General features: G+C 43.4%; 2 protein-coding genes across 12 annotated transcripts in view; one reads left to right on the top strand and one right to left on the bottom strand.

Moving 5' to 3' along the window:
• Positions 1-6,750, bottom strand: part of TDP1 (tyrosyl-DNA phosphodiesterase 1) — a 34,808-nt gene extending 28,058 nt beyond the window's left edge. The window contains exons 1-4 of the mRNA XM_077323452.1: positions 5,792-6,750; positions 4,145-4,188; positions 3,542-3,597; positions 1,347-1,443 (exon numbers count right to left, since the gene is read on the bottom strand). Of these exons, the coding sequence (XP_077179567.1) occupies positions 1,347-1,443; positions 3,542-3,597; positions 4,145-4,188; positions 5,792-6,317 (723 nt within the window). The 5' untranslated portion in view covers positions 6,318-6,750. The remainder of the gene's footprint in view (positions 1-1,346; positions 1,444-3,541; positions 3,598-4,144; positions 4,189-5,791) is intronic.
• A 44-nt stretch (positions 6,751-6,794) lies between these two features.
• Positions 6,795-24,140, top strand: part of EFCAB11 (EF-hand calcium binding domain 11) — a 57,618-nt gene continuing 40,272 nt past the window's right edge. For 2 of the 11 annotated variants that reach the window (XM_077323461.1, XM_077323460.1), the window contains exons 1-5: positions 6,798-7,047; positions 10,422-10,517; positions 13,501-13,546; positions 19,347-19,448; positions 20,338-20,406. In XM_077323461.1, coding sequence (XP_077179576.1) covers positions 6,889-7,047; positions 10,422-10,517; positions 13,501-13,546; positions 19,347-19,448; positions 20,338-20,406 — 472 coding nt within the window. In that variant the 5' untranslated portion in view covers positions 6,798-6,888. Of the gene's footprint in view, positions 7,048-7,248; positions 7,310-10,421; positions 10,518-13,500; positions 13,547-19,346; positions 19,449-20,315; positions 20,407-23,251; positions 24,055-24,140 lie in introns of those variants that run through there. The other 9 variants (XM_077323458.1, XM_077323459.1, XM_077323454.1 and 6 more) reach the window with 8 other exon arrangements.

Below are 24,140 nucleotides of genomic sequence, written 5' to 3'. Positions count from 1 at the left end.
AGACCAATAGAATGTAATGGAATTTGGAATAGCAATTGATTGTCAAAGCAATCATTTATTAGGACAAATGTCATTGCACAGAAAACAGGAGAAAGTGGAAAGGAATGCCTGTCAGGGGGTAAAGTGAGGGGAAGAAAATCCTTCCCTGTTCAATTGCTGCTCGCTCAAAGGAGTCTTCTTGTGGTTATGGTATGCATGCAATAAGCCAGTGAGCACATCAGCTGATATATGAACTCAGGAAGACAGGTTTTATACCATGGAACATAACATGTCTGCATCCAAACATGAGAAACATGCATTCAACTGATCTGTGCAAGGTATTTCCAAACACGTTCTTGGGTGAAAACTTTTTTAAAAATTGTTTTTAACATTTTTGCTATTTTACTGATATGTTAATGATCAAAAATTTAAATGAATGTGAACCCAGTGAACAATAAGAATACCTGACACTGCTCAATTAATCTTTGGATGGTAAACTTGTAAAAGCTCCATGTAACAACAAATATAAATACTGGGGGGTGGGTCAAAGAAAAAGATAATAAATTTAAGAAACAACATTTAGAGTAGCGGTCCCCAACCTTTTTAAGGTTGAGGAATGCCTCCGGGGGTGGCGAAGAGCCGGAGGCCCGGGCGCCGTGCATGCAAGTTAGCACCCCCTGGTAGTGAAAATGTGCATGCGCGGAGCTGCCACAAATGCACATGCGCGTTTGTGCCCGCCGGCATGCCGGCCTCTTCCCCCTCCCCTCTCACAGCAGAAAACTAGCCGGGCCGCAAGTGAAGCAGCTGCTTTGGCGGGAGGGGGGGCCCTTGCGTGGCGGCCCGTCATCAAGGCCTTCGCAGCCCGGTAGTGGGCCGCAGACCGGGGGTTGACGACCGCTGATTTAGAGCATAAAATTTAGAGCATAAAATTTTGACAGCAATATATATTTAACATAAAAAGGTAAAGGTATCCCCTGTGCAAGCACCGAGTCATGTCTGACCCTTGGGGTGACGCCCTCTAGCGTTTTCATGGCAGACTCAATACGGGGTGGTTTGCCAGTGCCTTCCCCAGTCATTACCGTTTACCCCCCAGCAAGCTGGGTACTCATTTTACCGACCTCGGAAGGATGGAAGGCTGAGTCAACCTTGAGCCGGCTGCTGGGATTGAACTCCCAGCCTCATGGGCAAAGCTTTCAGATGGCTGCCTTACCACTCTGCGCCACAAGAGTTTCTATATTTAACATAGTAAGCAGATAAAAGTTAAATACTAGTTAAGTGGTACATGCAGAACTCCAGGTTTAATAGATAGCGATCGCAGCACAGAATACATTCCTTTTGTTAATAAAGAGATGACAGAAATATATTACCTGGCACAAGCAAACATTTTTATAGGGCTTTGCTTGATCAAGCAGATCAGCCTTCGACTCGCGTTTCTCTCCATGGACAATTAGTAAAGGTTTGTCCCTTTAAATAAAAGAAAAAGAAAAAACTAGAGGATTCATGGTATGTAAAGCTTTTTTCATATGCTCTTAAATATACATATTTTAAACAGTTGTTGTCATGTAATATTTGTATATAAGACCAAGCTATCTGCAGTCTAGTGTTAGCCACAATCTGAGATACTATCAAAGGCCATTTTATAATCAATAAAAGTGGCATAATGTGCCCCATGAGGACTGGTGGTATACCTCTCCACAACATGATGCAGAATAAACCACTGATGCATTATGGAGTGACCACTTCTGAAACCAATTTTTCCTCAGATAAGACGGTCTCCCTATTAAGCCACTCCCCAAACTTTCTGCATAAGTGTCTGGCATAAAGCTTACCCACCACACTAAGCAGACCAACTGGTTAGTAATTAACTCAATTTTTATATATCACAACAATGATAGCCAGATTCCAATCTCTTGAGGAATGTGCGCAGTTTGGTCAATGTATTTGAAAAGAGAGGCTAGCACTGGTGACCACCTTTTGATACCCATCGTGATCAGCTCCAGAGGAATCATATGGGGCCTTCCCCAACCTTAGCTGGTCTACAAGCTTCTTGGACTCTTCACCATATAATTAGTCTCCTTGCTTTTTTTCAAGGAGAGGCTTGCACACACAGTGATACATGTAGGACCTGAAACATTACAGATCTGTTTCATTGTATCCTGAAGAAGACTGCTTCAACACATGTGAAGTTTCTCCGTTCTCACTTATACCCAGAATTGAACTTTGTTGGTCTAGGACGGCCTTTTTCAATCTTTTGACTGTAGAAGAGACCCTGAAATATTCAAGGAGCCCCGGAACCAGGTCAGATGTGATGTCAGCTGGCCACACCTCTCTGCCATGCCCAAAGAAGGCTGAGGAGGGGTAGAGAAAGGAGGTGGTTTGAGGAAGAAGCAGGCATCCAGGCTCCTTTCCCAAGGGTGGCAACTATGTGAAAACACCACCCCCAGGTCAATGGAAGCAGCTGGTTCCTTGCTTTCATCACAATGCCAGCTAAGATACAGGGAAAAGGCTGGGGAGCCTCTGGGGAGCTTTCATGGAACCTGGTCTACGAGGTGCTACTAGCCTCACACTTCATTCTCACATCTGTTTGCCATCTCTTTCATTTGTATGCTTATTAGTCCTGCCAACTAGTTTAATCCAATCTCAGCTATACTTATCACTCAGTTACTTAGCATCTTGACTCTAACCCAACCCTGCCTAGCACCTCAGCCTTAGTCAGTATGCAAGGCATGAGGACAACTGTTTCAATGTATCTGAAGAAATATGCACGTACATGAAAGCATATACCCCAAATTAAATTTTGTTGGTCTTCAAGGTGCCACTGGACTCAAACTTCATTCTACTGCAGCAGTAGCCAAATTGTGGCTCTCCAGATGTCCAGACTATAATTACCATGCTGGCAGGGGCTCATGGTAATCGTAGTCCATGAACATCCTGAGAGCCAGCTTGACCACACAGCTACCCACTTGACTCCATTACTTGCTTAATTGCCACTCCCTCTTACTATTTTTAGTACATGTGTTGTTTTTAAATTATTTTATGGTTATGTACTAGGAATTTAATAGCCTCCAGTGTCTCAATTACAAGCAAAGAGATGGCATATAAACAGCCTTAATAAATAATGCTGTTAAGCAGCTGCAATAAAAGCTGTTAAATGGTGAGGATAAAAAGGTTGTACTAAGCAGAGGCCACAAAACTCTTCTATGGGGACTGCATCAACGACAAGCATTGCAATTTTAAACATTGTACATGGAGAAGCTGCCTCAGTGATGATAATGTTGCTTACAACTACTCTAGTAAAATGGTATCAAGCAATAACTGTGAATCAATAACCTCATCTGTTAACTGAAAAGCCTGTTGGCAGAGCTCTTTGAGGACAGCAGCACCTGCTAGCAAGAGGTAGCTTATACAGCAAGTACACTGATATAATTTAATGTACAATAGCAAGCTGGCAAATTTAAATGAGGAATAGGAAGAAGGAGTCAAAATAGTTTTTATATTCAGTAAAAGGAACAGGGGGAATAAAAAGGCTCTATAAGAGAGGGCTCCGCTCGTAGCAAATTACCTGAATTCCTTCGGGTACTGATTGATTAGCCACTCCACATCTATACAATAGTTAAACTTGGCCATGTAGAGAAAATGAAACATTGGTTAGAAGACAAACAGTGTCTATGCAGTGGTATTTTCTTATTAATAGTAATGACCTCGTAAGGATTGAAGAAGGGATAATTGGATTGGAAAGTGCTGTCAAGGCAAGGCAATATAAAATGCTGGGCCTCACTCCCTTGGTTCCCCCCTCCTTTCCCTCCAACTTGCTCCTAGAAGTCACTGAGTCACCGCAGCACTTTATGTTGGTGTTAACATAGTTTAGCTATAAAATTTTATTTCATATGAATTGTTTGCATGCATTTTATATGTTATTGTTTATGAATTGGTAGTGAACTGCCCTGAGATAGCAAAGACCAAGAGGGGTGGTACAGAGATCTCTAAATGAATTATATCCTCTAGTCCTGGATGGCCTCAACCATAGGCCCAGCAGAAGAGCTCCATCTTACAAGCCCTGTGGAACTCTGCAAGTTCCTACAGGGCTCTGATCTCTCTCAGGAGCTTATTCAGCCAGGCATATAGCAGTATGTTTTAGAAAAGGAATATAAATGCACAACCTTACCTGAGCAGATGACACAAGAGTCCCAAAAAGGGGAGACAAAATATCTGTAATGTTAGAGACACAATAACTTATTAATGAAATAGATGGTATAAAATAATTTGCTTTTCAACTTTCATTTACAAGTTTGTCAAACACAAAGTATACATGAACAATGGTAAATAAATCAAATTGTGTTTATTGCAAATTTCCTAATAGAAGTCATTACTAAATCTTGTGATCACTACACATACTATAATATTTATACAATTCTCTGTACAAATAAATTACTGACTTACTTTTCAGTATCACTTATCAACAGATTCCTTTTTTAATATTTAAAATGTATATTCTGCCTCATTATAGATTAAAATAACTTTTCAATAAATCATACCACTTACAGCAAAATAAAAGCCACCAGCTTGGTCTAAGCTCCCAGAGCTGAGAGCCCTGTTGGAGTTCTCACAGTTCCGCAGGGCCTGCAAGGCAGAGCTCTCCCACCAGGCATTTGGTTAAAGCTGGGTGGCAGAACATTGGTTGGTCTCCCTCCTCGAGCCACCCCACCTTTGGTGGGAGGTGGCATTTCTAGCCATTGTATGGCAGTGGGAAGTGGTTGGTTTTCATTATTTGTTCTTTCTGGTTTGGTTTTAATCGTATTTTTTATCTTTGTGAACTACCCTGAGTCGGCTGGCCAGGAGGGGTGGTATACAAGTCCAAAAAAAAAAAAAGCTATTAAGATAACTCATGCACTGCCTCCTAAAAGGAAGCAAGTCACTGGTCCTATAAACATATGCAAAAGTTTTAGCCTGTCTTTCCAGCAAGGGGCTCAGGATAGCATGGATAGTTCTCTTTTCCTATTTTATCGTCTCAAAAATACAGTGTAGTAAAGTAGGCTGAGAAAGTGTATATAACTAGCTTCACAAAACCTCCAGAATATGCTACTGTAATGTGCTCTACATAGTGTTACCCTTGAAGATGAATTGGAAGTTGGAACTGGTGTAAAATGCAGATGGTCAACTGTTGACAGGAGTTTCTGGCCAGACCCACATCACGTCACTCTTGAAAAATCTTGCACTGACTTCCTCCTTGCTATTGAATCCAATTCAAGGTATTGTTGTTAATATAAAAATCTTTAAATGGTTGGGTACCAATTCTTTGAAGGACAGCCTTCTTCCATACAGACTTGTGAGATCTCAAGGAGAAATCTTTCTTGTAGTTTCACCTCTCTGAGGTCCCAGAAGTAGTGACATGTAGGATGACCTTTTCTGTGGTGGCCCCAGACTGTGAAATAGCCTTCGTCTGGTGCTTTGCCAGATGCCTTCTTTGTGTGTTTTTCAGCTCCTTGTGAAAATGTACCACCCAGGCCTTTCATATCTAGTTTCCTCTGTGTGCTGTGCTGCCAAGGTGAGAGGAAGGCGGAGTATGTTTTAAATCAATTTTAGATTATTTTATTCCATATTGTTGTGAACTGTCATGGGACGTCAGGAAATGGTGCAGGATATTAATTACTATATAAATAAATATGGGACTGTGAACCCCATTTTCTTAACTCTTAGGCCAACATGCTAACCACCGCAATACACTTGCTTCACAGAAAGTCTATTCCAAACAACTGGAGTTACAACAAACGAAAGCAAACTGTCTGAACTTGTCATGTTGGTTCATGCTTACCTTTTATATGAAGGGCTCCAAAGTTATATTCGGACTTAATTCCTTTTACTTTGGTAAGGAAAAATCTGAAAGGATTCCCTCCATCCAACAGATCCCAAGTGTCCTGCACTTTACTCGATGCCCCCACAGAGTTATGATTCTTTGAAAGTCTATCATCATTTGCTATCTCCTTAGGAGCACACTCCTCTTCTTGTCTGACTCTGGGGGCTGCTACATCTCCTTTTTTCACTTCGCGTTTGCAATCCTCGTCTTCATCGCTACTTGAAAGGCACCAACCTAAACCTTCTTGAGAGGGTCTTTTTGGGGCTGGCGGCACCACTGACAAAGAATTCCCATCAGGAAATTCCAGAGGGGAGGATTTTCTCTTGTGTGCGGCCTTCCTGGCCTCTGAACAAGGGTAACGCGGCTCGCTTGATTTGTCCCTCTGCAGCGAGGAGGTTGAGGGCTTCTTACAATCCTCTTGTTCACCCTCACTCTCATCGCTGCTAGACACCGTCCATTTCCCATGCTCGCTTTCCTGAGACATGATAGGGCAAACCAGGTTGAGGTGCGTGGCAAAACTTTAACCGACACTTGCTCGAGAGCTACTTCTTCATTTCTGCACAAAAAGAACTCACAACCAAATGCTACACAAAGGCGCCTGACTTTTCAGGGTTCCTTCCCACCTCTCCGGAGGCATCCAGGGAGACTCACATGATGCTACAATAAACGCGCCCCACCATAAGCACAAGGCGCTTTGCTTCTCTAAGCCCGCCTCACAGGCGAGACCCCCAAGCCCTTGCGGCGGAAGGAGCAGGGCACAAACTGCAGGCTCCCTTTTCCTCCCCGGCCGGAGCAGCCGAAAGGCCAAGCGCTTCTCAGCAAACAGCCGCCGCCGCAAACGCCGCACAAAGCGGCTCCGAGACAGGAGACCTTTCCCGCGTTTCCCTCTGTTCTGAAAGTAGCCGAATGGAAAGGGGCAGGCCCACGAAGAGCTTCCGGTTCCGGGGAGAAACGGCACGTGAGCGATTGACACTGCATTCCGCCAGTGATGCCTACGGCGACGGGTGGCGAAAAGGTCTTCCCGCCCACTCTAGCCCAAGGGGCTTCCTCGACCAATGAACGGTGGCGTTGTGGTTGCTAGGGGGAAGTTGAAGGAGAGTGTCTTCGTTGCCAAGGGAAGTCTCGTGGAGGCAGGCATGTGTGCGGCCGCTGGGCCAGCGGAGGGAGGCGCGGGGCGCGTTAGCGGGGAGCATCGCCGGACGCGATGGACGAAGGTGCGAAGCGTTGTGTGTGTGCCTCGAAGCCCGTGGTGGTGCTCCGCTGGATGTCGTCCGGCCAAGCCGCAGTCGGAAAACCGTGGAAGGGGAGGGAGTTGCCTTTTTTCGGGAGTCTTCATGCTATGCTTCGCCATAGCATGAAGACTTCCCACAGGGGTCTTCCAGCGTAAATCTTAGTGACAGGTATCCCCCTTACCAATTCAGGTTGTCAGTGGGGTGTGAAGCTGCCGTATACTGAGGCAATTGGTGGTCTGTCAAGGTCAGCATTGCTTGCTCTGAATGACAGAGGGTCTCAGGGAGGGGGCTTCCATGTTACCCTCTGCCTGTTCACTGGAGGATGCCAGGGACTGAGGCCGGGTCCTTCTGCTTGCAAAACACATGCTTTGCCCCGAAGCCATGGCCCTGCCCAGACTGATCAAGTTTCCCGTTGGTGTATTCCTTATTTATAAAATCTAATTGAATAATTAGACTTCATTTACAACGATCTATAATGAGCATGTTTTGTAGTTTGGTGTAGTGGTTAGGAGTGCGGACTTCTAATCTGGCAAGCCAGGTTCGATTCTGCACTCCCTCACATGCAGCCAGCTGGGTGGCCTTGGGCTCCCCACAACAATGATAAGACTGTTCTGACCCAGTGATATCAGGGCTCTCTCAGCCTCACCCACCCCACAGGATGTCTGTGGTGGGGAGAGGAAAGGGAAGGCGACTGTAAGCCGCTTTGAGCCTCCTTCGGGTAGAGAAAAGCGGCATATAAGAACCAACTCTTCTTCTTCTAGTCTTTTATCTTACAATTAAGAGTAAGCTGTAATGAAGCTGTACTATAATGAAGCCACAGATTGTGCAGGAGCAAAGGAGTTTTTGTAAAGCATTACGAGTTCCTGTGTTGCATTAACTACATGTGCCTGAGATCAGTGGTCCCCAACCCGTGGGCCGCAGCTCGGTGCCGGGCCGCGAAGGCCTTGGCGCCGGACTGCGGCTCCTTCTTCCCTCCCCCCCGAAGTGAGAAGCTCGCCAGGCCGCGAGCAAATCGGCCGCCAAAGCGGCCGATTAGCTCGCGGCCTGGCAAGCTTCTTGTTTTGGGAGGGAAGGGAAGCTTGCAGCTCGGCGCCAAGGCCTTCGCGGCCCGGCACCAAGCTGCGGCCCACGGGTTGGGGACCACTGCTTTAGCGGCCGATTTGCTGGCGGCCTGGAGGGGCCAAGAGGGGGAACCGCGGCCGCCGGCATGGCGGCGGCGCAAACACGCATGCGCGGACTGCCGCGTACGCACGTTTGCGCCCCTGCTGGGCGCAAACGCACGTGCGCGGCAGTTCGCGCGTGCGCGTTTGCGCTGGGGCTGCCGCGCGTGCACGGGCCCCCGAACCGCCCTCCCCCCCCACTCCGGAGCAGTGGTCCGCAGCAGCCGAAAGCTTGTGGACCGCTGCCTGAGATCACAGAAGCTGTACCCTGGGAGTGCCTTGAGCTTGCTGTAGCTGCCTTATGGTGAATGAGACTTTTAAACCAACTTGTTCAGTATATTTTATTCTGACTTGCAGCAGCCTTGCTGAGTTCTCTACTTTGATACAATTTACAGAATGTTTTTGATGATACCTAAATGTTAAATTTTAATAATAGCAAGGGAGCAATGGTAATGTACAACTTTAAGCAGAGGTTCTCAGGTGGTGTATAAATGAGTGTGAATATAATGATGTACAACTAAGCAATGAGGATTCATTTGCAATATAAATATCGGTCAACATTTAACTGTTTTCCAAAGCTTGGAGATCTGACAAAAGTCTATGTGTGCCTTCAAAGTTGGTCTGTACCTCCAGGACACCTGTTATCCAATGTTGGCCTTACCATTATTTGTCAGCAGGCAAGACTGAGAATGGAACATATTTACATGTAATTTTTTCTATACAAAATCAGTAGCAGAGCTGATAAATATATAAGAATATATGTATATGGCCTGGCTAGAAATTGTATTGATGCTTAATGATTTTATATACATTGTTTATAAAGAGTTTCTTTCTTACATGACATTTGCCTCCCTGATTGAGGCTTTCTGACCTTCTAATAACCTTCTGCCCTCTTTAGAAATTTTGACAAAACAAAATCCAACAACAAAGTATAGGGATTTTTAAGCCAGACACACATTAATAATTTTTAGGAATATAACTTGTTACCCTTTAGGAATGCAAAGTGATGTTTAAAAATGTCTGGATAAAAAAATATGGTTGCTTATTTATTTATTTATTTCCCGCCACTCCCAATAATGGCTCATGACTGGTTACAAAGTCCTTGATAAAAACCCAATAAAACCCCCATTAAAAGGGTGTTCAAAGTACAGCAAAATACTGTGAACAAAGCGATAAAAACAACTCAATCCCTGCACCAATAATCCAGTAACCTACTATGGGGGAAAGGAGGGGGAGGGCCCTCACTGGCAAAACAACCCAGGTGCTAACACTAAGCTCCTTATAACAAAAAATAATAAAGATGAACAGAACACCATATTACGTCTTGGGGCTGGCTTATCCAGGGCATAGAACTCTAGCCAAGGAGTTAGCACCAACGAACCACGAGCTCTATGAATTCTGCCTCTTGCCATGCTCAAACTTTACACCTGCAATGAGGAGCGTGAGGGAAATGTTCAACAAAAACATTACAGCTAGCAATGATATTCTTTTGAGTCATTCCCTTCCTGGCCCTCTAACTCTCTTCCACAGATTAGGCTGATGATACCTCACTATGGTTAGAGTAGCATATTAATAACCCAGAGTCTGCCTTAGACATGAGGCAGGAGGCAATATGTAGTCTATTGGGAATTGGTAGAGAGCATATCTTTTCCGCATAGGAGGCGCTCCCATCAGCACTGGGCAGGTGCATGGCTTGTGTCCAGAGTGGACACAGATTGTTGGGGTCAGTGACTATGCAGGGTGCAGTAGTGGCTGGTGCATGGTGTTAACAACGTGGGCTCATCTGCTGTCTTGTGTCTTGAGCCTTTGGTTGTAGCTTCACGATGGTCACAGTTGCCACTCTCAAGGGACTAACAAGAGTCTGTTGGGACAGGCATCCTAACAACCCTTCTGTGGTTTGGACAAAGTAAAAAGAGACTCTTTAAATACAGATTAGATATTCATTTGGATCAGCTTTTAAAAATACTAATGATTTCTGAATGAATGAGCATAACATTTCCACCTTGATATTCAAAGCATCGCTTATAGAAGCGTTAATAAAATGGCTTTTAAATCTCTTGTACTAACACCTTAGTACAGGTTTGTAAACATAATATCGGATGCCAAACCAGAGCAGGGCTATACATTCTTCTAAGTACACAGGACCATATTAGTATTTTTTTTGGTCCCCCCATTAACTTTTTAAATATTCTTTAGGCTTTTGAGGCATGTGATGAAGGCAACAAAGGCTACTTAAACAGAGAGGACTACAAGGTTGCTGTTGTGATGCTGTTTGGCTATAAGCCATCCAAGGTACAGTTTATTGGACTCTCCCTTGTATTTTTGTTTCATACATATGCATACATAAAGATTTGAAGCCAAATGTTGCCTTTTGTTACCATGAGGTGTCGCTGTTAAAACACTTGTTTTACAACTTTGGATCTGGAAAGTGAAAATAGATTTGGTGTGATATTTTCTAGACCTTGAGTAGTGACTCTTAAGTATGCAAATTAAAACTGATTTTTTTGCAATATTTTTGTATTTAATAGAGAGGAAATGTCTAGATTGAATGAATTACAGACTGCGGCTGCTTAACCCACCTTCTTTCAAAATAAAATTATCAGCGAAATTATATTTTTATTTTCTGGTTTACTGTTTGACTTTCTGTAGATAAAGATAGTAGGCATACTACAATTCATAAATACATATAGTGATATGATTAGAAGTAGAGAAGTTATCAAAGCATTTTAACTAGTGTCTGAGAAGAGAAGGTCCCCTTGTAATTTTGGATTCATTTTTTGCAATCACAGAATACGTTTGTGGGCGGTTTAGTCAACATTTAAAATACACAGTGATGTACCTGCCAGTTAGATAGCAATGACCAATTCAGGGAAAAGAGAAGTATAGATACAATTTGTAGTTTATGTAGTTGTGGGTCACGCCGCATCGAGTTGTGTGGAACATGCACTTGAATGTACATTCTGGTGTGCATTCCATCAACAGCAATGCAGTCAGGAACAAAACATTGCACTTGCGTGTAAATCCCTGTGTGCACCAGATTGTGGATGATCTGCCAGTTCTGCGTATTGATCAATGGAAAGTGCGTTAACTTTTCCTTTCCAGCTTAAACATCTGGCTGTCACTTGGCAGAATTTCTTCTTCCCTGGTAGCTTTGTGGACCCATTGGGCAAGATGTGGCTGCCACCTAGCTGAGGGACCATGGCAGCTGCAATTCAAGGACATGGCTATCACCTGGGTCCTGAGTAGTATAGCAGGAAGTTATCCGAGAATGCTTTGGGGAACTAGCACACAAGAGACTCTCAAAACGGCAAGGGTTGTTCTCTCTTGGCCTTTGTCAGCACATTTTAGTTCGCATTACAGCTTAAAAGATACAGTTGAGTTCAGAAGGACGTGGCTAAGGACATGTGTCCTCTCTGGCCAAAGCTTCACCCACTCATGTCCTTTGTAGAACTGAAGCAAGAGGAGGAGCCTTGATTTTTAATTTTGACTCAGATGGTCTGTCTGTTAGCAAAACAAAGAGAAGATCTGAATGCCTTCACAGAAAATTTGTTGAAAGATATTTTAAGGAGATCCGAAATGGCAAGAACAGGAATGAGGAACCAAATGATAATGATAATATTAACCAACTGGAACAAATAAATAGTAATAGTGATAGTGATTGGAAATCTTCAGCGGAAGAAAATTTTGAAGCATTGGAGATGGAGTCCTTTAGAAAGCAAGACCTGCAACAAGAACTTATTATCATTACTGATCAAGTTCCCCCAGATGAGGTTACCTTTACTGAAAAGACATATCTCAAAGCAGAAGCACAAAAGAATCAGCCAAAAGACACATTGGTTTGTCCTGAAAGTAACCATTCTAAAAGAGCTTCCCAGGAAAAAAATGGTCCTAACACACCCCAGATTGGAGATCAGGAGGTGCACCTGTTTCAAGAATCATTGGCAGATATTCTGTGGAAAAGAGCACAACTTCATTTCCTAAGCCTCGAATTGAGACCTCCTTAAGAAGATTGGGAGGAGGCAAGGGGGGGGGGGGCTGACATTTTTTCTATATTCTGTTTCTGTATGGATGGCATTAATACTTACAGTAACTGCAAAGATTCTAAAACAATTTGAATTGAAGAATTTAAGAGCTGCAAATGTTATGATAAAGCGGGCTTCTTCCCCCCCCTTTATAAAGGGTTTTTTCCTTTTTTATTTTCTTTTTATAAATACTAGATTAAAGTTCATATTGTTTCATAAGAAATATTTAATGTTAAGTACTTAAAATATGTTGTTGTAAACAAGTGCAGGAACCAGCTGATTTTCTAGATTAAGGATATGCCTTGGTTCAATTCTAAGGGTAATTTTTATAACACCCGTTGACTGTAAGTGCTGGAAATGTTATGTTAAAGTGGGATTTTTTTGTTGTGGCTTTATTTTTATATTTACAGGCAACAGACATCTACAGCGGTGGTCCCCTAGCACCAGGCCGCTGCTCCCTCTCCCCGCCCCCCCCCTGCAGTAAGAAACTTCCCAGGTCGCAAGCTTGCGGCCCGGCACGGTTCTTACTGTGGGAGGGGGGGAGAGGGAAGCAGGGCCTCACACACGCAATGCACATGCGTGGCCGAAAACGTGCATGTGTGGAAGTGCTGCGCATACGCATTTTCGGCCGCACACAGCACATGCACACATGCGCAGCCCGGCCGCATATGCGCATTGCGCGTTTTCGGTTGCGCATGCGCGGACAGGCAATTGCCCTCCCTGCTGCCGCTGGTCCGCAGCCTGTAAAAGGTTGCGGACCACTGATCTACCGTATTCAGCAATGCAAAACTTCAAGCAAATGGGGACTTTGGGGAGTAGAGGGAGGGATGATATTGTAATATTGTAATCAAAGATATTTTTCCTTGTTCTTTCTATATAAAAATTAAAAAAAAAATTATATCTAAAAAAAGAGAGAATATCCTTATCCATTGTTGTTCCTCTATATATTTATGAAACAGCCTAGGTGGTGGGACATGTCCAGCTGTCCAAGTTGGAATAGGGCAAATCAGGGTTCAGCCAGCTTTGCCCTGATTGGCCCTGCCCCTGCAGCTCCCGCCCTTCTTAGGAACGGGCTTTGACGCTAGTCTACAATAAGTTTGCGGACTCTGCTTATATATACATTTTGATTGAAAAACGGGTCTTTGTTAGAATGTTCAAATTACCTTGCAGGCTCTGTTTGTGTACAAATAAAGAGTGAAATTCAAGTCTACTTGCTTCAGTTTGTTCTCTGATGTTTCCCTTTTTTTTTTTAGATGGAAGTAGATTCTGTCATGGCCTCTGTGCAGGAAAGCCAATCAGGTACTATGCAAACTTTTATGTCTGTCTTTTTTAAAAATACTCCTAAAACCTAAAAATTTAAACAATAGGATTTGAAAGTAAGTATTTTGTAGTGACCAACTTTTAGGCAAATATATCATCAAACTTGGAATAAAAGGACTGGTCACATGAATTACTCAATATCAGTTTAGAGGTGCCCATTTGTAAATGTTGTGCTGACTATTTCAAGTAGAAAGTGCTTTCATCTGCGGGGATCTAGTAATTTTCTCATTCAAGAAACCACCACCACCCCCTCTACTAGGCAACAGGAAGAATTCCAACTTTAAGCCATGATAGAATGGGAAAACAGCTGGGGAGCTTTACTCTGTCACAGTATGTGTTGGTAGCCCCACTTGAGATTGAAATCTGATATACTAAACTAGGTTCTGTCAGTCTTCAGTTTCTGCTGATTTCCCCTGTGAGATGCAGCCTCCTGTACCACCTCCTGCCATGCTCCTAGCAGTCCTTCGACACTTGGAAGGAGCAGCAGGAGGAAGACAAGAGGTGGGTACAATTCATTCCATTCATGGTTCTCAAGACCCAGCATAAAATTTGTAACATTTTTATTTTCTGGTGTTAAAAAATGTCAACTCATGACATTTAAAGATGAATACCTTGAAGGAATTTTCTGTTTTTATGGATGCCTCAGAGTACCCAGTCTGGTAACAGTCAGTGGGATTTTAGAATTCATGCTTATTCCAGAACAAAACTAGGTGAAAAATCTGTGTGGAAAACAAAATAAAAACAGTCCATCGGCTAATAGAAATACTAGCCATCATCGCTTTACCTTGTTACCCATGGGACGGGATATAAGTGATCTAATATTTTGCCTTTTCTCGTGGGCTACACTGCCATTTATTTGTTTTCCTCCCTTTTAGCCCCATGTTTATGAGAACAGGCTGCTGATGTTGCTTGAGTGCAGCATTGTGCCGTGGTTAAGAGTAGCAAACTCTAATCTAGAAAACCAGGTTTGAGCCCCTTTGAGACTCCCTAAGGTAGAGAAAAGCAGGGCATAAAAAACAACTTTTCTTCTGCAGCTCCTCTTTCCTTACCACTTTAGGATCAGGTAGCTTCCGCTGTGGCGCAGAGTGGTAAAGCAGCAGACATGCTGTCTGAACTTCTGCCCATGAGGCTGGGAGTTCAATCCCAGCAGCCGGCTCAAAGTTGACTCAGCCTTCCATTCGAGGTCGGTAAAATGAGTACCCGGCTTGCTGATGGGAGGTAAACGGTAATGACTGGGGAAGGCACTGGCAAACCACCCCGTATTAAGTCTGCCATGAAACCGCTAGAGGGCGTCACCCCAAGGGTCAGACATGACTCGGTGCTTGCACAGGGGATACCTTTACCTGTACCTTTAGCTTCCTTTGAACCACTTCGTTTGCTGGCAATAAAACTGAATGGATTGTTAAATTGAGTTAACACAAGTATTGCTAATCCCAGTTCTGCTTTGGTGTTGAAAAAAACAAAAAACGTAGGAAAAAGGAATGAAAAACACATCCCTTTTAGGCTCTTTCTTAGTCATGTACTTGTCCCTCTTGTGAGGGGACGATAAAATGGACTGTGCCACTTCAAACTTGGTGCAGCGCATAACTTATTTACTTCATGTATACCCCACCCTCTCCCCAGTGGAGACCCAAAGCAGTTTAAATCACTCCGTCCTCCATTGATCTATACAACAACCCTGTGAAGGTAGGTTATTCTGAACTTACTGAGTTGCAACAAATCAGCTGCAAGTTGACAGTACTTTCCATCACTATTGACTGGACCAAGGTCGCCGTGCATATGAAAATCACCTTGAACGTAGAAGACCAGTACAGCCAGGAGAGGGGTAGACCTTTCCCCCCTATGTGCTATTTTTTCACAGTTGCTGCTGTTTCATTAAAACTAGGGGGAACTTAAAAATAAATATCCCTCGATCTTCCACCCTATTCTGCTGCATGTGTAGATCAAGTCTACTACTATGCCTTTGAAATGAGAGCAGGTTAGCTCTTGTATCAATACCTGCATCCTGATGGAAGATTTCCATAGAACTTAATTGCATCCGAGATACGGGACACTTGTGTCATTCTTGAGTTTGGCTCCGCTCGGAATTCTTTGGATCTTTTAGGAGGTATGGATCCAGCATTGCCATGATAGTGCAGATTAGCCCAAGATCATTAGATCTTAAAAGCTAAGCAAAAGACAGTCTCGGTCAGTACTTGTATGGGAGACCACGAACGAAGTCCAGGATTGTTACACAGAAGCAGACAACAGCAAACCACCTCTGTTTATCACTTGCCTCAAGAACCTTACTGGGTCGCCACAAATCAGATGTGACTGGACAGCACTTTCCGCCACTAGTGTAGCATCTCTTCACTAGCTAGGGACAACTCTGTTCCCGTGACGCCTCCAGAAATATTGTGAAATCACACACATCTGATTTCCCATTGTCCTCCATTCACCAAACTGGTCCTGAAAACTGTTTTTGTGCCACTGGACTTGGAATTTGTAAGAATATATGAAAAACAAAAATGCGTATATATAGCAGTGTGCATTTTAAAAAATCTGCTGTAAAAGTGAATGAGTACCGTAATACTTGCATATACAATACACACATGTATTTAGCACTCTGCTCCTCTACTTAATATGCAATCAGTGTAAGAGGCCTGTCTGTGTAACAATTCAACCCTGTTAACCTACATTGCATTCATATAAGTAAAATACAGGCTGTTGAGCAGAAGAATGTGGCTTTGCATTGAACTAATGTGTACTGGGAAATCTGTGTAGGTTGTGGCTTTTTGTATCAGGGTCACTACATAATAGAAAAACAGTGTGCATTAGTAAAATTGGATGCTCAGGCAAGCAAATGCCGCCTTTTTAGGCAGTCCCTGCTATTAAACAAATTGTACAGTATGGTTAGAACCTAATAATTTAAGCCAGCATAGTCTTTTTTTTTTTTTTTGGTGCTAGAAACAGAAAATATACTTGTAAACAAAGAGTGGTTATTTTTAAATCAGGAAAGAAACCAGTTTTTAGAATGGGTTTGAATTCTCCCAACAGCACATAGACTTAATGCTGTTTCCCAAACCCTTGCCTGGGATACAAAAAAGGACTTCAGCAGCATTTTTTTTTTTACTTTTTCATGTGTTTGGCAGACCCCATGGCATGTGCTGATCTGTCTCAAAAGTCCCCTCAGTTTTCAAAGAGGGTTGCTACTTGGCGTAAGGTATGGGGGGGGGGGGGCTACTTCCTGGTAAGCTGTGACTGAAAGTCCTGTTGATGTGTGAGGAGCTAGGTGTCCCTTTTTTTGGATCTTAGTGAAAAATAATAATGTGCTTTGAGAATTAATTCTGTGTCTGTTTAATTATTTCACTTTAATTATTTCACTTCAGCAAGGCTGACCACATGCCCAATAGAACCCTGCCTCTCATGGCTACTTAAAACTAGGCTTGTGAGCTTTGGCAGCCATTCAAATTTGAGGTGGCCAGCACTGTGGTGTGGGGGGGAGGGGCGGTGGCGCACGAGTTGCCGCATGCACACAGGCGCAGAGCTCTCCCCTGCTCTGCAGCTCTGGCCACCTCAAATTTGAATGGCTGCCAAAGTGGCTGAAGCGCACAAGCCTACTTGAAACAGCTGACAAGAGGATAATGGTCCCCCTCTGGAAGATCATCAACCTCTTCCTCTTAACAGGATAATTCCTGGAGGGACTGAGACAGTTGTATGCCCACTGCTGAAGAAACCATCTCTGGATCCGCAGAAACCTGCCAATTACTGACCCGTCTCGCATCTAGCGTTTCTGGGGAAAGTAGTGGAAAGGGCTGCCACGGACCATATATCAGCATTCCTGGAAACAGCTTCAGTCCTAGATCCATCCCAATCAGGGTTCCATCCTGGCCATGGAGTGGAAACTGTGCTGCTCACCCTCCACCGCCAGCTGGACTGGGCAGATCAATGTTTCTTGGGCTACTCAACTTCACAACTTTGACATAGTTGACCATGAGCTCACTGCCTCATTGATGCGGCCAACTTGGCCCCAGAACACCTTGCCACAGTGATCCACATGATGGTCACCTCTAGACTGGATTTCTGCAACTCAGTCTACACAGGCCTACCCTTATCCCTGATCCAGAAACTAAAACTGCTACAGAATGCAGTGGCCAGGGTTCTCATGGAAACACCATGGAGGGCCCATATTCGGCCCATACTGCAACAGCTGCACTGGCTACCAGTTGAATCCCAGATCAAGCTTAAGGTCTTAGTAATCACCATTAAGGCTATATACGATCTGAGTCCACTGTACTGAGTCCACTGAGGGTGGTGTATAAATCTAGAATAATAGAATCATAGAGTTGGAAGGGGCCATACAGGCCATCTAGTCCAACCCCCTGCTCACTGCAGGATCAGCCCTAAGCATCCTAAAGCATCCATGAAAAGTGTGTATCCAACCTTTGCTTGAAGACTGCCAGTGATAAAATAAATATAATAAATAATATGGAGAACCTGCTGTTTTAACTGTATATGACGTACACCCCCAAACTGGTATCACACCCCATTTAAGTAATAATAGTGCCTTCAACATTTATATGGGTCAGCCACAATACTTGGATGGGGGACCACCTGGAAAGGCTGGTTTGCTGTGCAGAGGAAGGCAGTGGCAAATGACCTCTGCTGATCTCTTGCATTGAGAACCCTACGGTCCTTGAGTCACCATGACTTGGTTGGAAGTTGACAGCACTCATCTGTATACAATGTACAGCCTTCTGGGGATGGCAACAGTGATAATGTTTACACAAGATCTTCCTCATCTTTATTGGCAGAATGTTGCTACTATTGGGTTTGTATGGAGACCACAAAGGTAACACACGCTCCCCTTTTTCTGGCACAGAAAACTAATTTGTCAAGGCATTGTAACTATTAAAATAGTCTCTGGGTCTGAAATTTAAAAAATGCGTCCAAACCATTTTTTTTTCAAAGGCAAATTCAGAATTGGGAATCGCTGTTGGGATATTTCACTTGATACATTAAAAACCTTTTAACGTAAGACTCTGTTACTTTCCTCCAGTCCTCTGAAAGGCAACAGTAATGAAAATAGTGCATTCCTTTCCACTTACGTCATCCATCATTAGGGCTGATGCAAACAAGACGTGTGGAGGTAGTTTCTTACTGGTTGCACCAGTACATCCACCACTTGCAATGCCATTTTCTCTCTGGCTTCTTTTCCATCCGATAAGTAGCCTGGTTGAAATAGTAGCATTACTCTGTATGTTTAATCCCTCATATTTATTTACATTTTTTCTATACCACCTTCCTGCCCAAATAAAGGTCCCTAAAGCAGCTATTGTTAAGCCAGTGAACATTTCTGCATTGATATTTCAAGAGGTTAGAACAGAATTTTAAATACATGTGCATACAGAATTTAAAATACATATATATAGCAAATATTTTCAGTAAAAAAATCATAAACTCACACACAATCAGGGAGGAGGAACAATAATAGTTTACATGGAATCTGTATCGCGATCTGCCAGACATACTTCTAAATACAGATGTTTAAGTCTGCAATAGCAGTCTGATGATTTATGTGGTCAAAGAGAACTGAGTCGTGTAGCAGAAATCCCATTTCAAAGTACTTCCTTTTACAATTTAAGCGAACTTGCCCCATTTAAGCCTATTGATAAGTATGTAACGCTGCTTAGGACTACACTATTAAAATATTACAAGGGCTGTATTGCTTGCGTTACAAGTACTTGTAGTAAAAACAGTGTTATGCTGTTGATCAGTGTCCACTTCTCCATTTTTCTAGGTATATCTCTTGATAAGTTTCTCAATCTTATGAGCACGAAGAAGACTGCTCAGCTGTACCACAGTGAAGCAAGGCATCTCTTCACTGCCTTTGACATGCAATGTAAGCTTTCCATCTGTGTCAAATGACTGAAAGTGGACTTGTCCACTGAACCAAACGTGTAGCATGGCTAGTTGTAGCGATGATGTATGTTGTATTGGGGGGGCAGGGCCACAGGTCCCTGGCTGCTACAGGGTCAGAAACCCCACGGTAAGGGATGCAAACAGGATAGGAAGCAGCTGGGCAGCAGATGTAGAAGCCAAGCTTTGGCACATTTTGGCCTTTCCAAGTGGTAGACTTGATAGGTGTAGGATAAATGCCTTCTCACAAAGCGCATGACAACAGGAGACAAAGAGCCTGTAGTACTGAAAGCACCAGTTTTTTAAATCTCCTGTGTTTGGTTTTGCTAAGAAGAGCTGTTTCTTTATACCCCACTTTTCACTACCGGAAAGAGGCCCAAAGTGGCTTACAATCGCCATTTCCTTCCTCTCCCCACAACAAACAACCTGTGAGGTAGTTGGGGCTACGAGAACTCTATGAGAACAGTTCTTAGAGAACTGTGACTAGCCCAAGGTCACTTAGCTGCCTGCATATGGAGGAGTGGGAATTGGGAAATCAAACCCAATTCTCCAGATCAGTGTCTGCTGCTTGTAACCACGCTGGCTCTCAAAGTGAATCAAACAAACTAAAGTAAATCCATGAGCAACAGACATCCTTGCAATCATTGGGAATGTGATAGGTGAGAAAATATTGCGAGAAAATTATATGCTTGGAAAGATTTGTCTTTTCCTAGTTAATATTGTAGAATCTCTGCTTCTGCTTCTGATAAGGCCAGAACGCATCTTAGAACCCTGTTTAATCAATGTATTACTTTTGTAGGTATTGAAATTACTTTCAGCAAACCTTTTATTTTTGGTTCTCACCCATAAGGTAAAGGTTTTTTATCTCTCAGTGATTTCCAAAGAGCCTTCAGAATTGTTGCACCAAAGTTACCAGAGAGGACCATCGTTGAAGCATTCAGGTAAGGCCAGCTTCTTAACATATAAGATGTTAAGATGGATATAAGATGTATATAAGATGGATCTGGTCACAGTGCGCTCTGCACTGAGACACAAAGAAATTTCCACAGCCCATAATGGATCCCTACTTTCTCTACTGCCTTCCAGGACACACATACAGAGATCCCTCACTGGTTCTGCACAACTCTGTGTGTGCTTCTTTGGATACCCCTTCACAGTTTTGTTAACTTTCATAAGTTTCACATGGCAGGTTGAAAAGAGTTCACTTACAAGCAAAAAAGAAAAGAAAAGAAAATAGGTTGGATCCAGCAATATGCAAGTTGGGGAGGAAATCTCCTAAGCATAATTCTACTTGCAGAAGGTCTTGTACAACATCTCTTCCTCTCATCTTGGTGTGTTTTATCTTCACACAGACTGACATACACGCACAAGATCTTGTGCCACAATCTACTCCCTCTGTTTTGGGAATGAAGTAGCTGCTAAAATCACTTCCTGAAATCCCAGAAATCTTTCTCTGGCAGAAATACAAAACGGGATATAGGGGTCTGCAACCTGAAAAATAACGGTATTTCCCATTGTTCCCAAATCTCAATACCGGTATGGTATGGACTCCGGGGAATGGTAGAGGACAGGAAGGCCTGGAGGATCATTGTCCATTGGGTCGCAATGGGTCGGACACGACTTCGCACCTAACAACAACATTCGGATTCAGTAAATATTCAGGAATCCTGAATTTTTAAGGCTCTGTTGTACCCTGTGTTTGAGACCATTATAGTCAATGGTGCCCATAAAGAATAATGGAGAATCTATCTGAGGCTCAAGGGAGGAATACTTTTTGTAGAGGCACCAAACTTTCACTACAAAGAAGGTGCCCCCATCTTTCATTGCTTTCAATAGAAGGGGGGGAGGGCATTCCCTTTCAATGCCTTTTGCAAGCTACGAGCTTGCTGTTGCTTTAAATGCCTTCTGCAAGCACCGAGTTAACTTAGAAGGCATTTAAAAAGACTGCAATCCCTTTAAATGGCCTTTAAATTCAACTATCTGACCATCAGATAGTTAAATTCAACGATCTGACCACTCTGGGGAATGGTAGAGGACAGGAAGGCCTGGAGGATCATTGGGGTCACGATGGGTCGGACATGACTTCGCACCTAACAACAACAACATCTGACCATCCTGAAAAGTCCCTACTATTTTTTGCATTTTTCAGGATCAGCCATATCCAGCTGAAAGAGAAGCAAGAAAATACCGTTAAGGTATTTTTTGGCTATTTTTCTGGCTCAGATATACCAAATATGTACCCCTACAGGGGGTGGCTACTGACAGAAGTGGCTACTATGATCTTGTTTTTTTCCCCTTATTTTTTTGCCTGTGGAAAAGCTCTGGTAAAAGGTAAAGGTATCCCCTGTGCAATCACCATGTCTGACCCGTGGGGTGACGCCCTCCAGCATTTTCATGGCAGACTCAATACGGGGTGGTTTGCCAGTGCCTTCCCCAGTCATTACCGTTTTACCCCCCAGCAAGCTGGGTACTCATTTTACCGACCTCGGAAGGATGGAAGGCTGAGTCAACCTTGAGCTGGCTGCTTGGATCGAACTCCCAGCCTCATGGGCAGATAGCTCCAGACAGCATTTCTGCCGCTTACCACTCTGTACCACAAGAGAGTACAAGTAGACTTTTACACTGAATCCAACCCAGTCTCTTACGCACTGAATTCAGCATTGCTGCTTGCTGAGCCTTTTTATTGCTGTAAAATTTTGACATGTCCGGGGAAACTCAAGGGCATCATTAATCAGCAAATGCTCCCTACTGCAGTGCAGAGTACACACCATTAAGAGATAGTATGTTCCACGCTGGCCACTTAAGAATATACAGAGCACTTATACAAACAAGAACAATAGTTGCCTGCTGAGGTCAGAGCACAGGTGGTTGTACAAGCTGTTTACTCTGTGTGTGTATGCAGAACTGAACACTCCACCCCCCCTTATTTTTTTCCTACATATCTTTAACTTGTTCTTTGCAACAGCGATGTTTCTGTAAACAACTTCAACTCCCATTGGGGAAGAAAATGAGTTTTCATTTTGTTATCAGTGTAATATACTTAGGATGCACAGGGCAAAGATTTTCTCAGCCTGTACGTTAATCTTTATAGAGAATGTGGGACACCAAAATGAACACAAATTGACAGTAGGTCTGTTGAACCATATGGTGGTGCTAAATAGCCTTTTAAAGGGAAGTAATGAGAAAGTATAGAATAGATTATTCCAAATGAGAGTCTGCGTGCTTGATATCATTGGAATCTTTATATTAGTCTTGCATGACATTAACACGGTCTTGCTGTTCAAATTAAATGCTTAAAATATGCATCTTGACCATTCCTGTTATGATCTATACAAGATGCTTGTAACAATTTGTGTCTGAAGCTGGTGTTTGGCATTCCTGTCAGTCTTATTTGATCTTGGCTATACAGCATGAAAGTATTTTTAACAGGAAGAATAAAATCTACTTGCTTCTCTGTGGACTCTCTCACCCTATGAAAACATATTGCGTACCATGGGAACAATCCTCAGCTTTTGTAATGTGGGTGAAACCAAACTCTTCAGCCCTAAGGAGGTAGAAATACCTGCGCCTTTGGTGACCTCTAGTTTGAAGAGTTAGTAGGTATTTATTATCGGGTTTTCAGCTGTCCAAATCTTGTGTAGCATGATGATGTCATAACCCAGTAAAAATAAATAATTATCTGGTCTTGCCAAATAATTGAGCCAGCCTGTCATGTCCTGCGTTGAGCAGAGGGTTGAACTAGTTGGTGTGTAGAGCCCCTTCCAACTCTGTGATTCTGTCTTCCAGGAAACAATTTTAAGAGTCTTGGTTGTCTCATGTGCAGACTGATCTTTACACTGTCATGTTGCATGAGCATCACCAGGGGTTATGTGCAGTATGCTAATTCTTATATCCCTTAATGGAGGGTTTTCTTCATGAGATGTGCTGGGGTCCAATTCTTGGAACAATTCCTCCTCAGGATCAATAAGTACCATATGGATAGTGTGTCTGTGTGTCTGTGTCTGTGTGTGTGTGTGGGGGGGTGCACCCTGTTTGCTAGAGCTCCCTTTAGTGCCTTCTCTGCAACTTGTGGTGTGGCACCCCCCTTTTGAGGCTGCCAGATGGGAGGGGGTGAGGAGCTGTCTGTGAAGGTGAACCATCATCACTGTTTTAAGATCCAGTGGTCAGGTGGATCTGGGCTTGTGGAGTGGCTAGTGGGTGATTTCACTTGGCGCCAAGCCCCTGCTGGTATGTGGCGAGGAGGTGGTGGAGAAGTTTGGGTTTCCACCTGGGAGGCTAGGGAGCGCTGCATAGTGGAATGTGAGTCAAAGTCTGAAGTAAATGTAAACAACTAGCTTTGGTAACTTAAGAATCTATCCAGATTTAACAACTTGACTCTTGATTTAATGCTGAAGTCCAGCAGGTTGAAACAATATGTTGGGTGATTCCCTTTCAAAGGGATTTGATGGCCTTATATTCATGGGAGTGGATGTCGAAGCTTTCTCCTATGCTGTTGTTTTCAAGTACACACACAAATCTTTAAAGAGGTTTCATGGTATCCTTCAGTTTGACTGTGAGCTCTTTTGGGCCTTCTAGCTATTATATATAGGGAGGCCTGTGAGACTCTCAGGGGCTGTTGTCCTCTTTGGGTGAATGTTATCGCTTAGAAGAAGAAGAGTTGGTTCTTATATGCCGC

The sequence above is a fragment of the Paroedura picta genome, chromosome 2 (genome assembly GCF_049243985.1).
Source record: "Paroedura picta isolate Pp20150507F chromosome 2, Ppicta_v3.0, whole genome shotgun sequence".
Taxonomy (NCBI): Eukaryota; Metazoa; Chordata; class Lepidosauria; order Squamata; family Gekkonidae; genus Paroedura; species Paroedura picta.
This window is presented reverse-complemented; position numbering and strand designations above follow the sequence as displayed.